Source organism: Perognathus longimembris, chromosome 5 (assembly GCF_023159225.1).
Source record: "Perognathus longimembris pacificus isolate PPM17 chromosome 5, ASM2315922v1, whole genome shotgun sequence".
Classification (NCBI taxonomy): domain Eukaryota; kingdom Metazoa; phylum Chordata; class Mammalia; order Rodentia; family Heteromyidae; genus Perognathus; species Perognathus longimembris.
In genome coordinates, this window is record NC_063165.1 from 20196641 (window position 1) to 20212911 (window position 16271).

A 16271-nucleotide genomic window follows, 5' to 3' on the forward strand; every position below is an offset into this window, starting at 1 on the left:
CTCTTAAATGGAAGTTACTTTGAGATAAAAGATATCCTTATGAAAAGTTCCAGTTACACTCTCCTGATGTTCACTTTCATGTCTTTCTTTATAATTAGTCTCCGTGGTAATTCATTTCTTTCTTTTTCTTTCTCCTTTTTCTTTCTTCCCTCTTCTCTTTTTCATTTTTCTTTTCATTTCATTTACTCATGTCTTGATCTCATTATCTTCACTGGCTCTATTTTACTATTATTCTAAAGAAACTCCTTACTTTATTGACTAAACACAGCTAACACCATCTATACAATATCCCTTAGAGAGGGGTATGGCTTTGAAAATGTTTGCTTTGCATCTGTCATTACTTAGCATCCTTAGAATAACTTATTAGCCTTCTTTTGTTTCCCTGATGTTTGTATAATTGGATCCTTCATTGGCTTCAGACTATGCATTGTCTTGCCAGATATGTTCTTGTTCCTTTGACTTTGCTCATTGGGCACTTAGCTTTGTATATGATCCAATTCCACCTATCAATCAGTGCTCCCCCCCGCCCCCCCACCCTCCAAGAGCTCCATTAATATCCAGTTCTTACACAATACATTCACAGCTACTACAACACAGGGGAATCATTCTCCCCTAAGTCTTCTCATACTTGGTATATATATATATATATATATATATATATATATATATATATATATATATATATATATATATAATTTGGGGCTTCTGAGTATACCACTGTTATTGCACTTGTCACAGCATTGGTGATTGTTGGTATAGTCTTGATTCTCTTGTTATCCTTGCCATCGTATTGGTTTACCTTTTATTACATGTGAACTTCTTGATAACACTCAGAGCTTTTCATCTGTATCTTGAATATCTAGGAGGGGAAGATATTTCCCCCTAATTATTGCTTATTTAGCTAAACAAAGTTAACCAAGTTGACTGAAATATTTTGGTACATTCATTTATTTATATTGATGATTACTTTTTTATTGAATTTCCATATCATAATAATTTCAAAATTAATTAAACTTTCATCTCTACAATTCTACAGTATAAACATGTTAAAAATGGGATCGTTGCTCCTTCTGTTATTCTTGTACTTCAAACTATGCTTTGAAAATATTATGAGAGTTTATTTTTACAAATAGATTGATTTTAGAGGAAGGAAATATTTGTATTCATGATTCTTTTCTGGCTTTGTTTGTTTAAAAAGAGAAGCAGAAACAAATTGGGACATCAAAAATTTCCTTACAAAAGTTACAGTAATAAGAAAGTATTTTCCTATATAAGTGTGTACAGCATAGGATTATAATGTGCAATGCTTAAAATATGCCTATTAATAGTTTTACTTCTTTCCTCACACAAAATAGAGGGTTCTTGCCCGTTTCTTTTTGTGTTTTAAGAAATACATAAAAAATACTAAGCTATCATTTCTAACACCAAGCAATCCATCTACTACCAGACTTTTCTTTTTAATATTTTTTTCCATTGTCAGTCGTTGATATTTACACATTATATTTGTTTTTAAATTATAGCTCCTCCACAGTTTGTGGTTAGGCCAAGAGATCAGATTGTTGCTCAAGGTCGAACAGTGACATTTCCCTGTGAAACTAAAGGAAACCCACAGCCAGCTGTTTTTTGGCAGAAAGAAGGCAGCCAGGTGAGTGTGAGACTTGACTGCTTTTCTGACATTTCTGAACTTTCCCTGTCTCTGGTGACCCTCATTGCTTGCTTGGCTTCTGTTGCTATAAATACTGATTTTATTTTATTTCTCACAAATAAAATGATTCTTTTTAATTGGAAAACACATTTATAGCCTACTTCATTTGCTAGTGTTATTTATTTTAATTCTGGATCATAGCAATATAATTAAAGCACTGTGACAAAGGTCTATTTAAAAATCAGTTTGGGAGGTTAAGGTATTTTTTTGTTATTTTTGCACTGAGTTAGATAGTATGATTAAATAATTTAGTATATCTAAAATCGTCAGAATGGTCCCTGATACAAGAGAAACAATCAAAAAAATTTCTGCCATTAATTAGCCTAAAACCTAATTTTTATCTATTGTTTGACAGAGTATAAGTGACTTTGTAAAGCTATTGTTTTAATTTAATAATAGAATAAATATTTTTTGTCCCATCTGAATTTCTTCACTGTAGGCTTAGATAGGAAATAACATATTACATACAATAATAAACCAATACCAGCCTTTTTTCCCAATATACTTTCTGACCAGATGCTTCCTCACAGTCTACTCAAAAAGTCACATGGGATAATAATTTTGTCATATCGAACTTGATACAGATTTGAGCAAGTACTTAGCCTCTAGGGTAACAAGCAATGAGTGAAATTTTCAGGCTAAACTAAATCAAAATTGAGACCTTGCCTAAAATTAAACTGTGTATTCCTGAGGGAATTAGGTGCATATTGGTACTATATTCTCAGAACCATCCCAAATAGGTATATAGTTCTCAAAAGGAGACTTTACTCTTTCTCACCATAGTTGTTAATCCAAGTTCTGAAATAATTTCTTAGGGAAAAATCAGATACTGAAAGTCTCAGGAAAGTTGAAAAGTTTTCCAGAAGAATTAAGCTTTAAGGTGTCTTAAGAGACCATGTTGCATGTTGTCCAGAATTTTTATATGTCTATCTGGCTAGAGAACTTTTCAGAATTTCTCTTCAAACATGCTGTTTCAGGTAAAGCTTGCCATTTCAGTGATTCAGTTGGGATGGACGTATAGCCTTCCTTATTTTTGATTCACTTTGTGAAATCTACAGTCAGTGATGAAAAGATAAGTTAAAGTGAAGGCCCCACCTGTTCTACATCAAAATTGTTGGTGGTCAACTGTCAAACTTTTTTAAATCACTGAGTTACTTTCAGATTTCTATTCTTAGTTGTTTGACTCTTAAATGTTTCTTTTCGATGATTTTTTTCTGAACATTAAAGTGAATGTAAACAAATATGAAATAGTTAGATACACACACTCATATTCTAAAAAGGTGCAAGTCCAAAGTCATTTCTTCCTTTTGAATGACAGTATTTTGGAGGATTGACTTAGAACATCACTTTTGGGTCATTTTAAAAAATCAATATAGATAGACAAGCTCTAGGCACCTGTCAAGAACTACTGGAGAAACAAAAATATTTACCTATTGATGTAGCAAATGATTTCAATAGCCTTTATATGACCCAAAGTCTAAACAATCCCCATGCTTAATACATATGTACATTTTATCTCTCCTATGTTATACATATGATACAATTAATTTTGTTTATTTGTGAAGATTTATTATGCAGTACAAAAGTTACACAAAATGTCACCATTTACTAGAAGTAAATATAATGATGTAAAGAATTTTGACTTTTTTTTGCCAATCTTGTGGCTTGGACTCAAGGCCTGACCACTGTCCCTGCCGCCATTTTGCTCCAGGCTAGCACTCTTCCTCTTGTGCAACAGTGCCAGATCTGGCTTTATCTGTTTCTGTGGTGCTGTGGAATCGTACCTAGGGCTTCCTGCATGCTAGGCAAGCACTCTACTGCTAAGCCACATTCACAGCCCTAAGAAATTTGACTCTTGAAAATTTAATTTCAGGTTTATGTTTTGAGTGTTATCCCTTCGTAATGTCTCCTTTATTGTGTATATAATAATATATCCTAATAATATCCCCTAAAAAAGTTCTTCTTTGGATTCAATATAAAATGTGTATCAGACTCTCATTCTATAAGCATACAGTGTTGAACACAAATTTTAATGGTTCAAAAAAAATAATTACCAAAATAATTTAAGCATTTCTATTTCTTCTATTTGTCAAAGTACAAGGAAATTTCATGGAGATTAATTCTAAAGGTTACACAAAATTTATGGTTAATTGTGTTGATTTGCTTATAATGTTGAATCCAGTCATATTTTTTCTATCCATCTCCTACCTATTAGACAAAGAGACAGAGATACAAACAGACTAGACAGGGAGAAATTTAGAGCAAAAAGAAATGCTTAAGCCAATTGTAAACTATGAAATTGTAAACTGGTATATTAAGGAAAATAAATTACTTGCACTGTCTCTAGTATCCAATTTTTATGGACAAATGTGACTATCCATCAGTAGAAAAGGTTGATGCTGGACTTAATGGACCATCTTCTTCAATATGTGCTGATAATGCCAATTAGTACTAATAGGATATCTTGGCACTTCAAGACAGAAGAACTCTGTAGGGCTCCTGACTTTCGCTCATAATCCATTTTTTTTTTTTTTTTTTTGCCTATGTCATACAAGCAAGGAATAAAGATGATGGGTTAAGCTCAATCAAATGTCATTTTCCATGTCAACGAATCATTTAGATGGTGGACTGATATTCCACTATGGAGGAAGACATCCAGAGGGAATTAGAACATCTGATGGATTAGTGCTATGTAAATTAGTTTTCTAATGGCTAATTGCAGGAAAGTGCACACTTTGAGAAATTGTATCACTCTTAAGTGACTTTGAAATGTAGCCTCTTCTCTTTTAGATGGTTTATTTTGGCAGTATGTTTGGATTCCACAGGAGGTTTATGCTCAAATTATCTTTCATAGTTATGAAAATTTCTAACCACATTGAGGAATTCAAATTCTAGAGGAAAGCAATGGCATTTTGAATTATATTCCTGATGTGCTAGCAATAAACAACTCTCTTTTTAGAAGTTTAATAACATGGTAATGTTTATGTAAAGTGGGCTTATAGTGTCACACTTGAATCTAATAAAGTGGACATCCATCATGTCGCAATAAAGAGAAGGGCTTCTAATTAAAGTAGGACATCATTTGCAGGATTAAAGTCATTTAGTGTAATTGAAAAGTGCTAATACCCTATTTTATCCTCTTCCATTGGTATTACTTCAAGGGTAAAAAACATTTTAAGGTGAAAATGTGTCTTGTGCCTTTAATTGAATGTTATTACCTTCTGATTGTAACTTATTGAAACTGTTTAATTACAAACCTGGAAAATTAATTACTATATTGAGAAACCAATCCCAGAGGGTTATCATGTTCTTTTTTGTAAGTAAATACAACATAAAAATTGATATGTCCTTATTTATAGTCCAACTTGTACACATACCTCAATATGATTTATGCTACCCAAGTGTTTTTCTTAATTGAACAACAGTAAAGCAACATAGGTCATTCAAATTAATTTTACTGCTCTTATAGAAGAAGTTTCAAATTTTGCCTTTTGGCTGTAGAAGATCTAGGATGGGCTTTAGTGAGTTCTATAAAATATTAAATTTTGTTTTGAAAATAAAAGAACGTTACTGTGTTCTTGAAGGTAACATGCATACTCAGAGCAATTCATACCATCTTTTGGTTCTCAGCAATTTTCTTTACCTTGCAGATACCCTTCCTAGCTCTTTTGGAAGCTGTGGTGATTTGTAGAACCTTATAACAGAAGATTTGTCTGTGTTAATCTGAGAGGCATGTTTTTGAATGACTTTAGGATAAAGTCCATTGTCCCAATAGTATTAAAGACAATCAAGCATCAAATACATTTTATGTTCTTTGTTAGTGTGTAGATTATTAATCACATACCCAGCTACTATACAGCTTACAGCCTCACAATGTCTTAAGAGTCAAGCCACATGAAAATTATTCTACTTCTTTTACAGATTGAAAAGTCATATTTCAATGATATTAAGAAGAAAGTCAGGGAATAAATGGTTGAAATAAAGATTAATCAACCTGATTTAATACATATTAGATAAAAGTATGAAAGTGTTACATAGCACTCAATGAAAATCTATGAGTATTATAAGGTAATCAAAAATTCAAATTTTAAAAAGATTCATGATTCTTTTTAAGTACAGAGAATTCTTCCTTAAGCTAGACCCTGGTGACTTTGTAAAGTTCAAACTACAATCTGGAAGCATTTTTCCAGCCAAGCCCACTGTGTGGCCTATAATCATTTCATTACCATATATTTTTAAATCTATATGTTTAATTTTCCAACCATACTCTGGTTATTGTAATAACTGTTGTTATCATAATTTTCCTTCCACTTTGAAAAATAATTTTGAAGAAGTTGCATTTATTTCCACAGAACCTACTTTTCCCAAACCAGCCCCAGCAGCCCAACAGTAGATGTTCGGTGTCACCAACTGGAGACCTTACCATTACCAACATCCAGCGCTCAGATGCAGGCTACTACATCTGTCAGGCCCTAACTGTGGCTGGGAGCATTTTAGCAAAGGCTCAACTGGAGGTTACTGATGGTGAGATACTTTCATTTCTGATTGTCTCATGAAAAATAATGATTATTTTCAAGATATACACATGTGGAATTTTTAACTTGTTAAACCATTTAAGTTCAAGTTTGTTCTTTATATTTGATTCTTGGTAAACTAAGACTCATAATTGTTTCTCATTGCCTTTGATTTAAATATCGGTATGCCAATCTTTACCATTTTTCCAGTATTACCTGTTGGACCCGGGTAACTGCAACTGTAGTCAGAACACGGGGGATACAGATGTGAGTGGACCAATGCACACATTATTTCAGGAGGGCCAGGGTTTATATAGGGTTAGAAATCAATTCACAACTTCAAGGGTAAAAATTAATACAGCATGATATCCATATCAATACAAAAGTTGTGGATGTTGCTTCTGACAAAAGTTTTTGCTAGTACAAAGGGCTGAGCTACTACAAAGATTGTTGATACCAAAACAAAGGATTAAACCAGTCAAGGCAAAACTCTATCACCTAGCTACTATTTCCTGGAGACTAATTGTCTTTGACCATGACTTCTCTATTTACTGTGAAAGGACTTCCCTATTTTACAATGAAAAGCTTTTGCTAAAGGCAGCTGGTCAAGCAAGTCTCCCCAGGGAGGCTCTGTAGGGGGGAGGGGGGGTGGAAATCTCATGACAAAGATGGCATCCTTTGGCCATCAAACACAGGAGACCCTTAATGGAGATTTTTCCACAAGGCCTATTAGTTTGCTAATAAGGCTTCAGAACTTCTGTGCCAAGGCTAAGTTTTCCACTGGTTAGAGAAGTTATTCTCCCACAAATACCTATCCCATTGGGAAACTTACCAATGTATTTTTCAAAAAAAAATGAACGTTAAAAGCAAAATTTTATCTTCAGTACATCATTGTGCATTGTTTTCAAGAAACTGACATTGCACTTGCTATGATTACAAGTGTAATTTGTGGAGTTTTATTTAACTTCAAGCTATATATGACTGCTTCTCTTAAGTACTGATAATTTTATTTTACCTCAGGAAAAAGAAATATTATCTTGAACATTATTAGCAAAACAAGTTTGTGATTAACTAATCAAATTATGACATATGTATAACTTCATACATTTACAAAGTGACATTAAACAACTTTGGGTGGGCTGGGAATATGGCCTAGTGGCAAGAGTGCTTGACTTGTATACATGAAGCCCTGGGTTCAATTCCCCAGAACCACATATATAGAAAACAGCCAGAAGTGGCGCTGTGGCTCTAGTGCACAGTTGCTAGCCTTGAGCAAAGAGAAGCCAGGGACAGTGCTCAGGTCCTGAGTCCAAGCCCCAGGACTGGAAAAAAAAAACAACAAAAAAACCCAACAACTTTGGAAGTACTGATGAATAGGTAAGTGATAACTTCTTTACTTGTACATAGATACTTTGAATCATATCCAGGATATATTATTAGTAAAATGTGAAAAGGAACATATTTTTTTCTAGCAGCTTTTTTCCCCACAGTTGATAACTAGAATCTCTGAGCATGGATTTACTGCCTCTACATGGATGTTTTAAACAAAAATTCTTCATTTTGGTTTTATTATTTGTGAGTTTTTTTTATTATATTTTTCTTCTCTGAATGGTGGCTTCTGAGATATTAAAAAAGTCTGGTTTATGTTCTCTATGGTTCCCTTTTTTACTGGTAAAAATTGATAAGCTTTCATAAAATTCACATCTGCATGAACATAAAGAGGTTATTTTAAATGAATAGCTGATCAGTATTTCCAAGTATGTGCCCACGATATAGCCTGATTCAACATTGAGTGAGGAATACAAATAAACAGACAAACATTCGCTGCAGATACAACTGGTTAATGGTTGCACCTGCTAATTCAGTAAGAGATTTATTGCTATAGAACTGAAAGGAGAACTCAAGTTCAAGGGTAAAATGATGAGAAATTTCCCCTTACTTGGGCAAGATTTGTGCAAATGTATTCTATTTATTTAGCAGAATAAAAGGTAACAACAAATCTTATTGAAGTTCTCATACTTTACCTGAGCAAAAATATGTAGATAATGTATACTTGGAAAATAAGGTATTCAGTACAAGGGCTATGTTTTACTACACATTATTATAAAACCTTTCAAATATTTTACTTAAGATGTAGGCTGTAATCTAAATTCTTCTAGTATTTTGCAAAAGCCAGACCTTAAATGCCTTGAGACCAGCACGCATAATAATTGTACAATGTGATACTTCCTACTTTCATATAACATTCTTAATTATATTCATTGCCTTAATTACTATTTCTTCTCCTTCCTCTCCCAAATCCTAACTTCTTTCTTATAAATTAATAATGCATGAAATAAGGAAAGCAGTATTTTTAGCAAACATAATAGGTAAATTAGAAAAACTAGTCCATGTGATTCATAAGATTTATGAGACTGGTGTATATTCAGAATCATGCCTAATTTGAATAAGAGGAAAGATTTTAAAGTTATGACAGTTAATAACATCTTCAAGTTAGTCATTTTTACATCATTCCTTGTGACAATTAAAAGAGTGATGAACAAGTTTAAGATTTCTGATGACTAAGATGTCCCTCAATATTTTGTTACAAATGACTTGAACAGTAACCAATATGTTTCTACATTGATTTTTGCCTAAGTAAACAATTGAAAAGTCAACATGCTTTCTCAGAAACATTGAAGGGAGGTAATAGTGTGAATTTCAATGGTAAAAATAAACCTGACTCCCAGCATAACATGCACACACAATTATAACATATAATATTCTCTAAATAGTGAATTGACAAATTGAGTGATAATTTCAGCATTTACTCACAGTTTCAATATTTTAAGTAATGATAGAGCAGTATATCAGCCACATAATCTTCATTTTGGACATACAATTCTTATGATCTAAGAGAATTTTGAGTTGATTGAAATTCTATTGTATGCTGAAATATGTTTAATACTCTGAGAGATAGGTGATCATTCTGCCTATAGTAATGTTTATGTTATTAAGTTTTTTCCCTAACACTCATTTTCTAGGACTATTTTTTCTTGAAATTTTTACATAAAGTGAAAATGACCATGTAAATTAAATTAGCTATGTTTAGTGATATTTACAATGATTACATTTCAATACAGTGATATCTCAAAATACACCTTCAGATATATTTTCTTCAGTTCCTTAGCACTGTTCATTTTTGTGTATGTGTGCTGCATCTTTTCTTCAGAGTATGTAAAACTGCAATGAAAATTCTATTAATGAAGCATATAGAACATGATCTGTAACTATATCTATGTTAACAATAAATGTCACAACTTACTCTTATATGAAAGGTTTATTGAGGATTTATATTGCATAGTTAAAGAAGACCATAGCATGGTTCACAGATCACTGAAAACCCTAAATGTTTGTTTAACCTTTGACCTTAATGTCATGGAAACCTCTGGTCATCGTTCACCCATAACATCCTTGAAACTGAAAATTTCTTCTGGTCAGGAGATTTTCAATTACTTTATTGATCAATGTCATTCAAAAGACCATGGGCTACTCATTTAGGTAGGAAAAAAAAACCTACAAGGAAAAAACTAATTAGATGACCCTTGGCTGCATCTAATGACTCCAGACATATGACAATAAAAGCAAATGATAAGAAGTTACTGGAATTCTATATCAGTATTTAATTTGAAACAAAGAAGTAGCAATACTTGAATTGGGTGAATACATTTTAATTTGGTAATGAAGATCCATTTTCTCCCTGAATTGACAATTTCTTCATCATGTATTCTTTGTCTTTTATTTAGACTAATAAGGAAAAGAGGTTATATAAAAATTTCTGATTGAGTTTATATTGGCTCAATTATTATCATGTGCCTGAATTATTGTAATATTTATGCCAACATTCTTTTAAGATTCAAATTTTACTTTTCTAGTAATAAGGTGAAATAACATCTAACATAGGCTTTTGCATTACAAGAAATTGCCTGTGCTTCTATTCTAGGGTTTTATAGTAGATGTAGTAGATATAGTTTGACTGGATTCCACAGTATCTTGGTATGTAGGGAACTTATATCATGTCCTCTAAGTTAAAGAATAATTGCTTAGGTTTCTCATGATAAGTCTTAAATATCTGATAATTTTAATGACATCTTATCCGAATCTATGAAATAATGCCATAAAGATGATACGAGATGATTAGGAAAAAGTCATATAAATTAGTATTCAAAAAAAGGTGAAAACACACAAAAAAATTAGAGAATCAAGAAAGATAGATTTTCTGATTGTAATCATAGTAATACAAGGTGATCTTTTTTGAGAAAATATATTATTTCTCATCACAGTTACTAAGCTATTAACTACATGCATATGTGTGTGTGTGTGTGAGAGAGAGAGAGAGACAGACAGACAGAGAGAGAGAGAGAGACAGAGACAGAGACAGAGAGAGAGAGAACATTATCTCCTATCTCCTCAGGAGTTCTCCAAAAACCCTAACTCCATTTATCAGCAATGAAATAAGATGTGCTTTTCAGGTCACTTTCAAATATTCCTGTAACCACAAAGGACCAAGACACTAAAAGTCTTTCATAAGCATAAAAGCACACCAAACCAAGTATTCATAAAATTATGGAAACATTTACCAAAACGAATTCAGGAGCTGCAATACCCAGAAAAGCTGATTTTATAGAAAATCAACTGGGGTGACCCATGATCATTTACTTGAATAATTTACTTTAAGTATTAAATAACATAATTCGAAATAATATGCTATCATTGGAAAATGGACTGTCAAAATTTATCTGGGCAAATTATAATGTTTTTATTTATGAATTGTCATGGTGAAACTACTTTGTACAATTATGGGTGATGAAAAGATTGGAAAAAGAAAGTTAAATAGTCTCTAATAAAGGGCAGGTAAAAGTGCAGTCTGGGAAGTATAAAGGAGAGGCTGAATATGTAGCCATAAAATATCAAGGATGAGGGAGAGAGGAGTAGGTTTGATGGAACTACATCGCATGTATATGGACATATGCTACAACAAACCCTCTTCCTACAACTAATATGCTAATAAAATGTAAATGTTTCAGCTGATATAAGCATACTTTTATATCTCATAGATATGTTTATTAGTAAACCTAACATTGGCTCTGCCTGACATATATTTCACTGGCTTTATTAAACATGCATGTGTAAAATGGAAAGAAAATTTTACAAAGGACTGCTACAGGCTGTCATATTTTCATTTTAATTTCAGTTTAATTAAGCCTATTGATAAAATATGCCCTTCTAAAATAATTTTTTCCATAATTTATTCCAGTATTGTTTTAACTATAGAAATAATTAAGTTATAAACAATAGCATGGGCTTAGAGTATATATAAACATACTATATATATACATATTATATGTATGCACTATATTATATATATATATATATATATATATATATATATACCTGTGTGTTTGTATAGCTAGGCAATGCATAATATTTATTGAGTATGCAAAGGAAAGTGTTAGTAATACAACATAACTTTGGAGATTTAACCATACTTTTAATGTCAAGATTACAATATTGCCTCATACATTGAAGTTAAAATATCTTTAATATATGTGTCTTTTAGTCCTGACAGATAGACCTCCCCCCATAATCCTTCAAGGCCCGGTAAACCAATCTCTGGGAGTCGATGGTACTGCCTTACTGAAATGTAAAGCCACTGGTGATCCTCTTCCTGTGATTAGTTGGCTAAAGGAAGGATTTACTTTTCTGGGTAGAGATCCAAGAGCATCTATTCAAGAGCAAGGAACACTGCAGATTAAGAATTTACGGGTAAGTAATATTTGGCTTTTGTATTAACGTATGTAGTCCTCTAAGGGAAAATTGTGTGGTGAACTTAAAATCTTAGAGCTCAGCATAATTACTATACTTTTCATAAAACCATAAAAGTGAGGTGTTGAAATTAGAAATAAAAGGCACTGTCCTCATGTTGCTCAGAAACTCGTAGATCTAATTTTTTCAAAACTTCTGTCTCTTCTCTTGCATGTATACAATCAATGAAACTAGAACTATGATATACATAAAACTAATAAAACAACTGATATGTAAAAATCATTTGGAAAAAAATAAATTTAAAAAAATCATTTGAAAGTGACAATTGTTTCTGATTTTGCTATCACTAATAAAGCAAAATTGTAGAGCTCTATATATTTGCTTGACCAAATAATTTTGTTGAAATTGTAAAGGGATGAGACAGTGTTCACAGAAATCAGGTTTGGCTAATTCTAGGACAATTTCAGATTTTAGGATAATTTTTGTGGATTTTCTATTTAGTCTCCTACCTGAAAATAAGTTGTTGGTTTTCTTTAAACTGAAATTTATTTGATAAGGATTATTTTCCCTGGACATTTAATAAGTTGTATCTGCCTCAGAGACATCCCAAAATAAAATGTCTGCTTCTTACTAGTGTATTCATTTTCTGTTAGACACTTACAAACAAAGTTAAGGAGATTCATAAACCAACACACTATTTCTCTACAACAGTCTCCGAAAGTTAAAAGCTTGATCATGAGTCACCTGGGTCTTCTTCAAGGGCTCATGGGAATCTGTGAGTACATATGGATATAGGCTGTGTAAAGTGCCCATCTATATTTTATTAAGGAGCTGTGAAAACCAGGTAGATGCTTTATATGTAAGTTAAGTTGCCTATAAACTACCAGTATGTTTTACTCATGCAACCAATTATATTATAAGTCTACCCCTGACTATTTTAGTCAGCAATTGCCACACTAGAGGATAGAATATCCACAAGATTGGAGATCAGATCAGAACTGAGATAACTGATGAAATAATATATGAGGGAAAATCACTTAAAAGCAATTCAGTAAATTAATTAGCAGGTTCAAATCTTCAGGTAGACATTGGAAGCTAAGGTGAATTCAAAGCAGTGTTGTTGAATTTCACTCAGAAGTCAGGAAAGAAGATAAAAATATTTTGATGTACATATTTGTGTACATGTTTGGTGTACACTTAAGTAATACCCACCTATCTCTCCGTCTATCCCTCTATCTCTATTTATCTATCTATACATATTGAAAAGATAGACAGTAATCATTCTCGGAGAAGAAACCCCACCAAGTTCAGTTAAAATAAACTAAATTAATATGGATTGTGTTATTATTTATTGCAGATTAGTGGTTAAGTTTCTTTGAGCAAAGTGGAAGTTATGGAAAAAGTTATGCCAACTGTCTTTGTACAAACACTTTAACCTTTCTCTCTCTGGGCATTGGCTGACTTTGGTACATGGAGGTTAATGCATTTTTACTCTAATGGTGAGTGAAACAGTGTGCAGCAATTATAAAAGGTAGATTCATGGCGCTGTCTAACACTGAGCTTCATCATAGGCTTCTAAGAAGCCTCCCTGAGATGCCTGTGTCTGAGGGCTTATATGCAATCCAGTGCACAGGAGAGAAGGAGGGGACAATGTGTCCAAGCACCCTGACCTGCTTTTGTGATCAGAAAAGACATTATTTAAAGTAATAAAGAAGAACATGGTGATGATGGTGGTGGTGACAGGACAGGGAGACTCAGCAATGCTGCTTAGTTATTTGGAATCACATTTGTTAGTTCACAGTGTGAGCATAGTGTTCTTTTTCTGCAAGATAAGTAACTTTAAAGAGAATAAAATGGATTTATAGTCTTGTTGTGAGAAGTTTGTAGTAGGTCATGTGCCTTTTTATCTTGTATTTTCTCTTCAGTATTTAATGCAAGAGGGGGAAAAAAGCATGATGAATACTGTGTTCTCATAGTTCCACTAATTGGTAACCAAATCTTTATCTTTTGAGAAGTAAAATATTCCAGCACTCATTAAAACCTACCTACCACAGCTAATGTCAGGCTGGTTCTCCTCACAGTGACAAGAAGATGCAGTTAAGAAGCATTACCTATACACTCTTCTTTTAGCACTGGCTGGAATAACAAATGCTACACTTTAGTTCAACAGTGATAATAAAATGTAAATTCTTTTACTCTTTCACAGTCCCTATTTAAATGAACATCCCATTAAAGAACAACCTCTGCTCATTATATTTATTTTGTGAGTGAGGCTTCTGCAATGCAAAGATATCTAATGGCTCTAATGTGCTCCCAGCCACATTTGAAAGGAGGGCTCATTCCACAATGGAGATTCCCATCATCTTTCTGTGTGAAGGAAGACAATCTTAGTGAAATAATATGACAGAAAAGGATATACCAGAGCACTTGAAACTTATTTTAATGGACATAATGACATTTAAAATTAATTAAAATGGTGAGATGACAGCCACATCCATGCACTAATGATTGATCCAAAAAGCAATTTTGAAAGCTTCAAGTTTCACTATGCTTTCATTTTAAACCTAACTGATAGAATATTCCACAAACTCCCAGAATTCACTAAGAATGAGACCCATCTTTATCACTCCCCCTATTTTTGCTCAAAACTATGGCTCATGTGAGCCATAGTTTCTTCTGGTTAATTAGAGATAAGAGTATTAGGGACGTTTTTGCCTGGAATGGATTTTTCATGTCCCTTTCAGAGCTAGGTTAAATTAACTCATAGTCATGTTGGTTTATTTGCTTGTTTGATAGAAAAGAAACTCAAAGAAGAATCACATTTTATGATTGCAATGATGAGAAAAGTAAGAATAAGACAGAAGCAGAAAGTATACATTCAAGGCTGACAAGTGACAGGGTTTGTTTACCATATCAGAGCTTGAAGTAAAAGCCTTGTGCTTACTCAGCTTAGTACAACTGGTGACTTAAGAGTTGGATCACACTTCTAGCCAAACTTTTTGCTGGTCCATTGGAGATAGAGTCTCAAAGAAGTTTGTTTTGGGTCCGATTCATGATCCTTCAGTTCTCAGCCTCCAGAATAGTTAAGATTGCAATCACATCAAGTGGCACATGACCATTAAAAAAATATTTTTGCTGTTGTTCTATATTTACCTTTTCTTTTCTTAGAACGAACCCTTCCCCATTTTTCTTAATGTCTGAAAAAAATGCACCCTTTTATTATTTCATTCTTTAGTCTAGGGTACATTTTTGTCTACAGTTTATTTGAGATGGTTGCTTGGCATTTCTGATGTTCTTCAAACATATAGGAATCGCAATAATTTCTTTCCTGTCCATATCTGATTCTGATATCTGTAAGCCTTACTCTATAATAGAGTTAAGATTTGATTATATCACATTAAGAAAAAGGAAAATATAAATCAAATTTATTTTTTAAAATAACAGTTGTAAAAACAGATTTTTTAAAGCTGGGTGCTAGTGCCACATTCCTGTAATCCTAGTTTCTAAGGAGGCTGATATCTGAGGATTGAGGTTCAAAGCCAGCCTGGGCAGAAGTCCATGAGAATGTTATCTTTAAGTAACCAGCTGAAAGCCAGAAGTTGAGATGTGGGTTAAGTGTTAGAATGCCAGCCTTGAGGAAAAGAGTTAATCAAATGCGTGAGGCACTGAGATCAAGTCCCAGTACCACCATGCACAATAAAAAGAAAATACACAATTTCAAAATCTTTGGTTCAGCATTATGACAAAAACCCAAATTTATTTGATAATTTTTGTATACATACATATGACTGACTCTACCACATAATATGAATAAATGATACCACTCTGTTTGAAAGAGATTAACTCTCTTTTTTTGTCAAAATTGAAGAATCAATGTACAAATATTGCTGAAAGTCAAATCCTTTCTCTCTTTTGCATGTTAGATTTCTGATACTGGCACTTATACTTGTGTGGCTACAAGTTCAAGTGGAGAAACCTCCTGGAGTGCAGTGTTGGATGTGACAGGTGAGATTTTTTTTCTTATTACCTTTCTTATTAGCCAAAATACTGAATCCATAACTTATTATCAAATAAAAATTAAGAGATCAAAGTTTAGTTTTTGAACTACAATCTAATTCTTCACATTCAAAACCACTATGTATGTATGTGTGCATGTGTATGTATGTCTGCATTTACTTTTGTGGGTCTTAGGATTGAGCTCAGGGTTCTGGGCTTGCTTGGCAAGTGGTCTTACAACTTGAGTCATA

At 32.9% G+C, this 16271-nt stretch overlaps 1 protein-coding gene across 12 annotated transcripts in view; it reads left to right on the forward strand.

The window, feature by feature from the left end:
- The window catches only part of Robo2 (roundabout guidance receptor 2), a 516317-nt gene that overhangs the window by 417340 nt on the left and 82706 nt on the right, over positions 1-16271 (forward strand). For all 12 annotated transcript variants that reach the window (XM_048346411.1, XM_048346412.1, XM_048346423.1 and 9 more), the window contains 4 exons: positions 1521-1645; positions 6058-6229; positions 11819-12024; positions 15948-16029. In XM_048346411.1, the coding sequence (XP_048202368.1) occupies positions 1521-1645; positions 6058-6229; positions 11819-12024; positions 15948-16029 (585 nt within the window). The remainder of the gene's footprint in view (positions 1-1520; positions 1646-6057; positions 6230-11818; positions 12025-15947; positions 16030-16271) is intronic.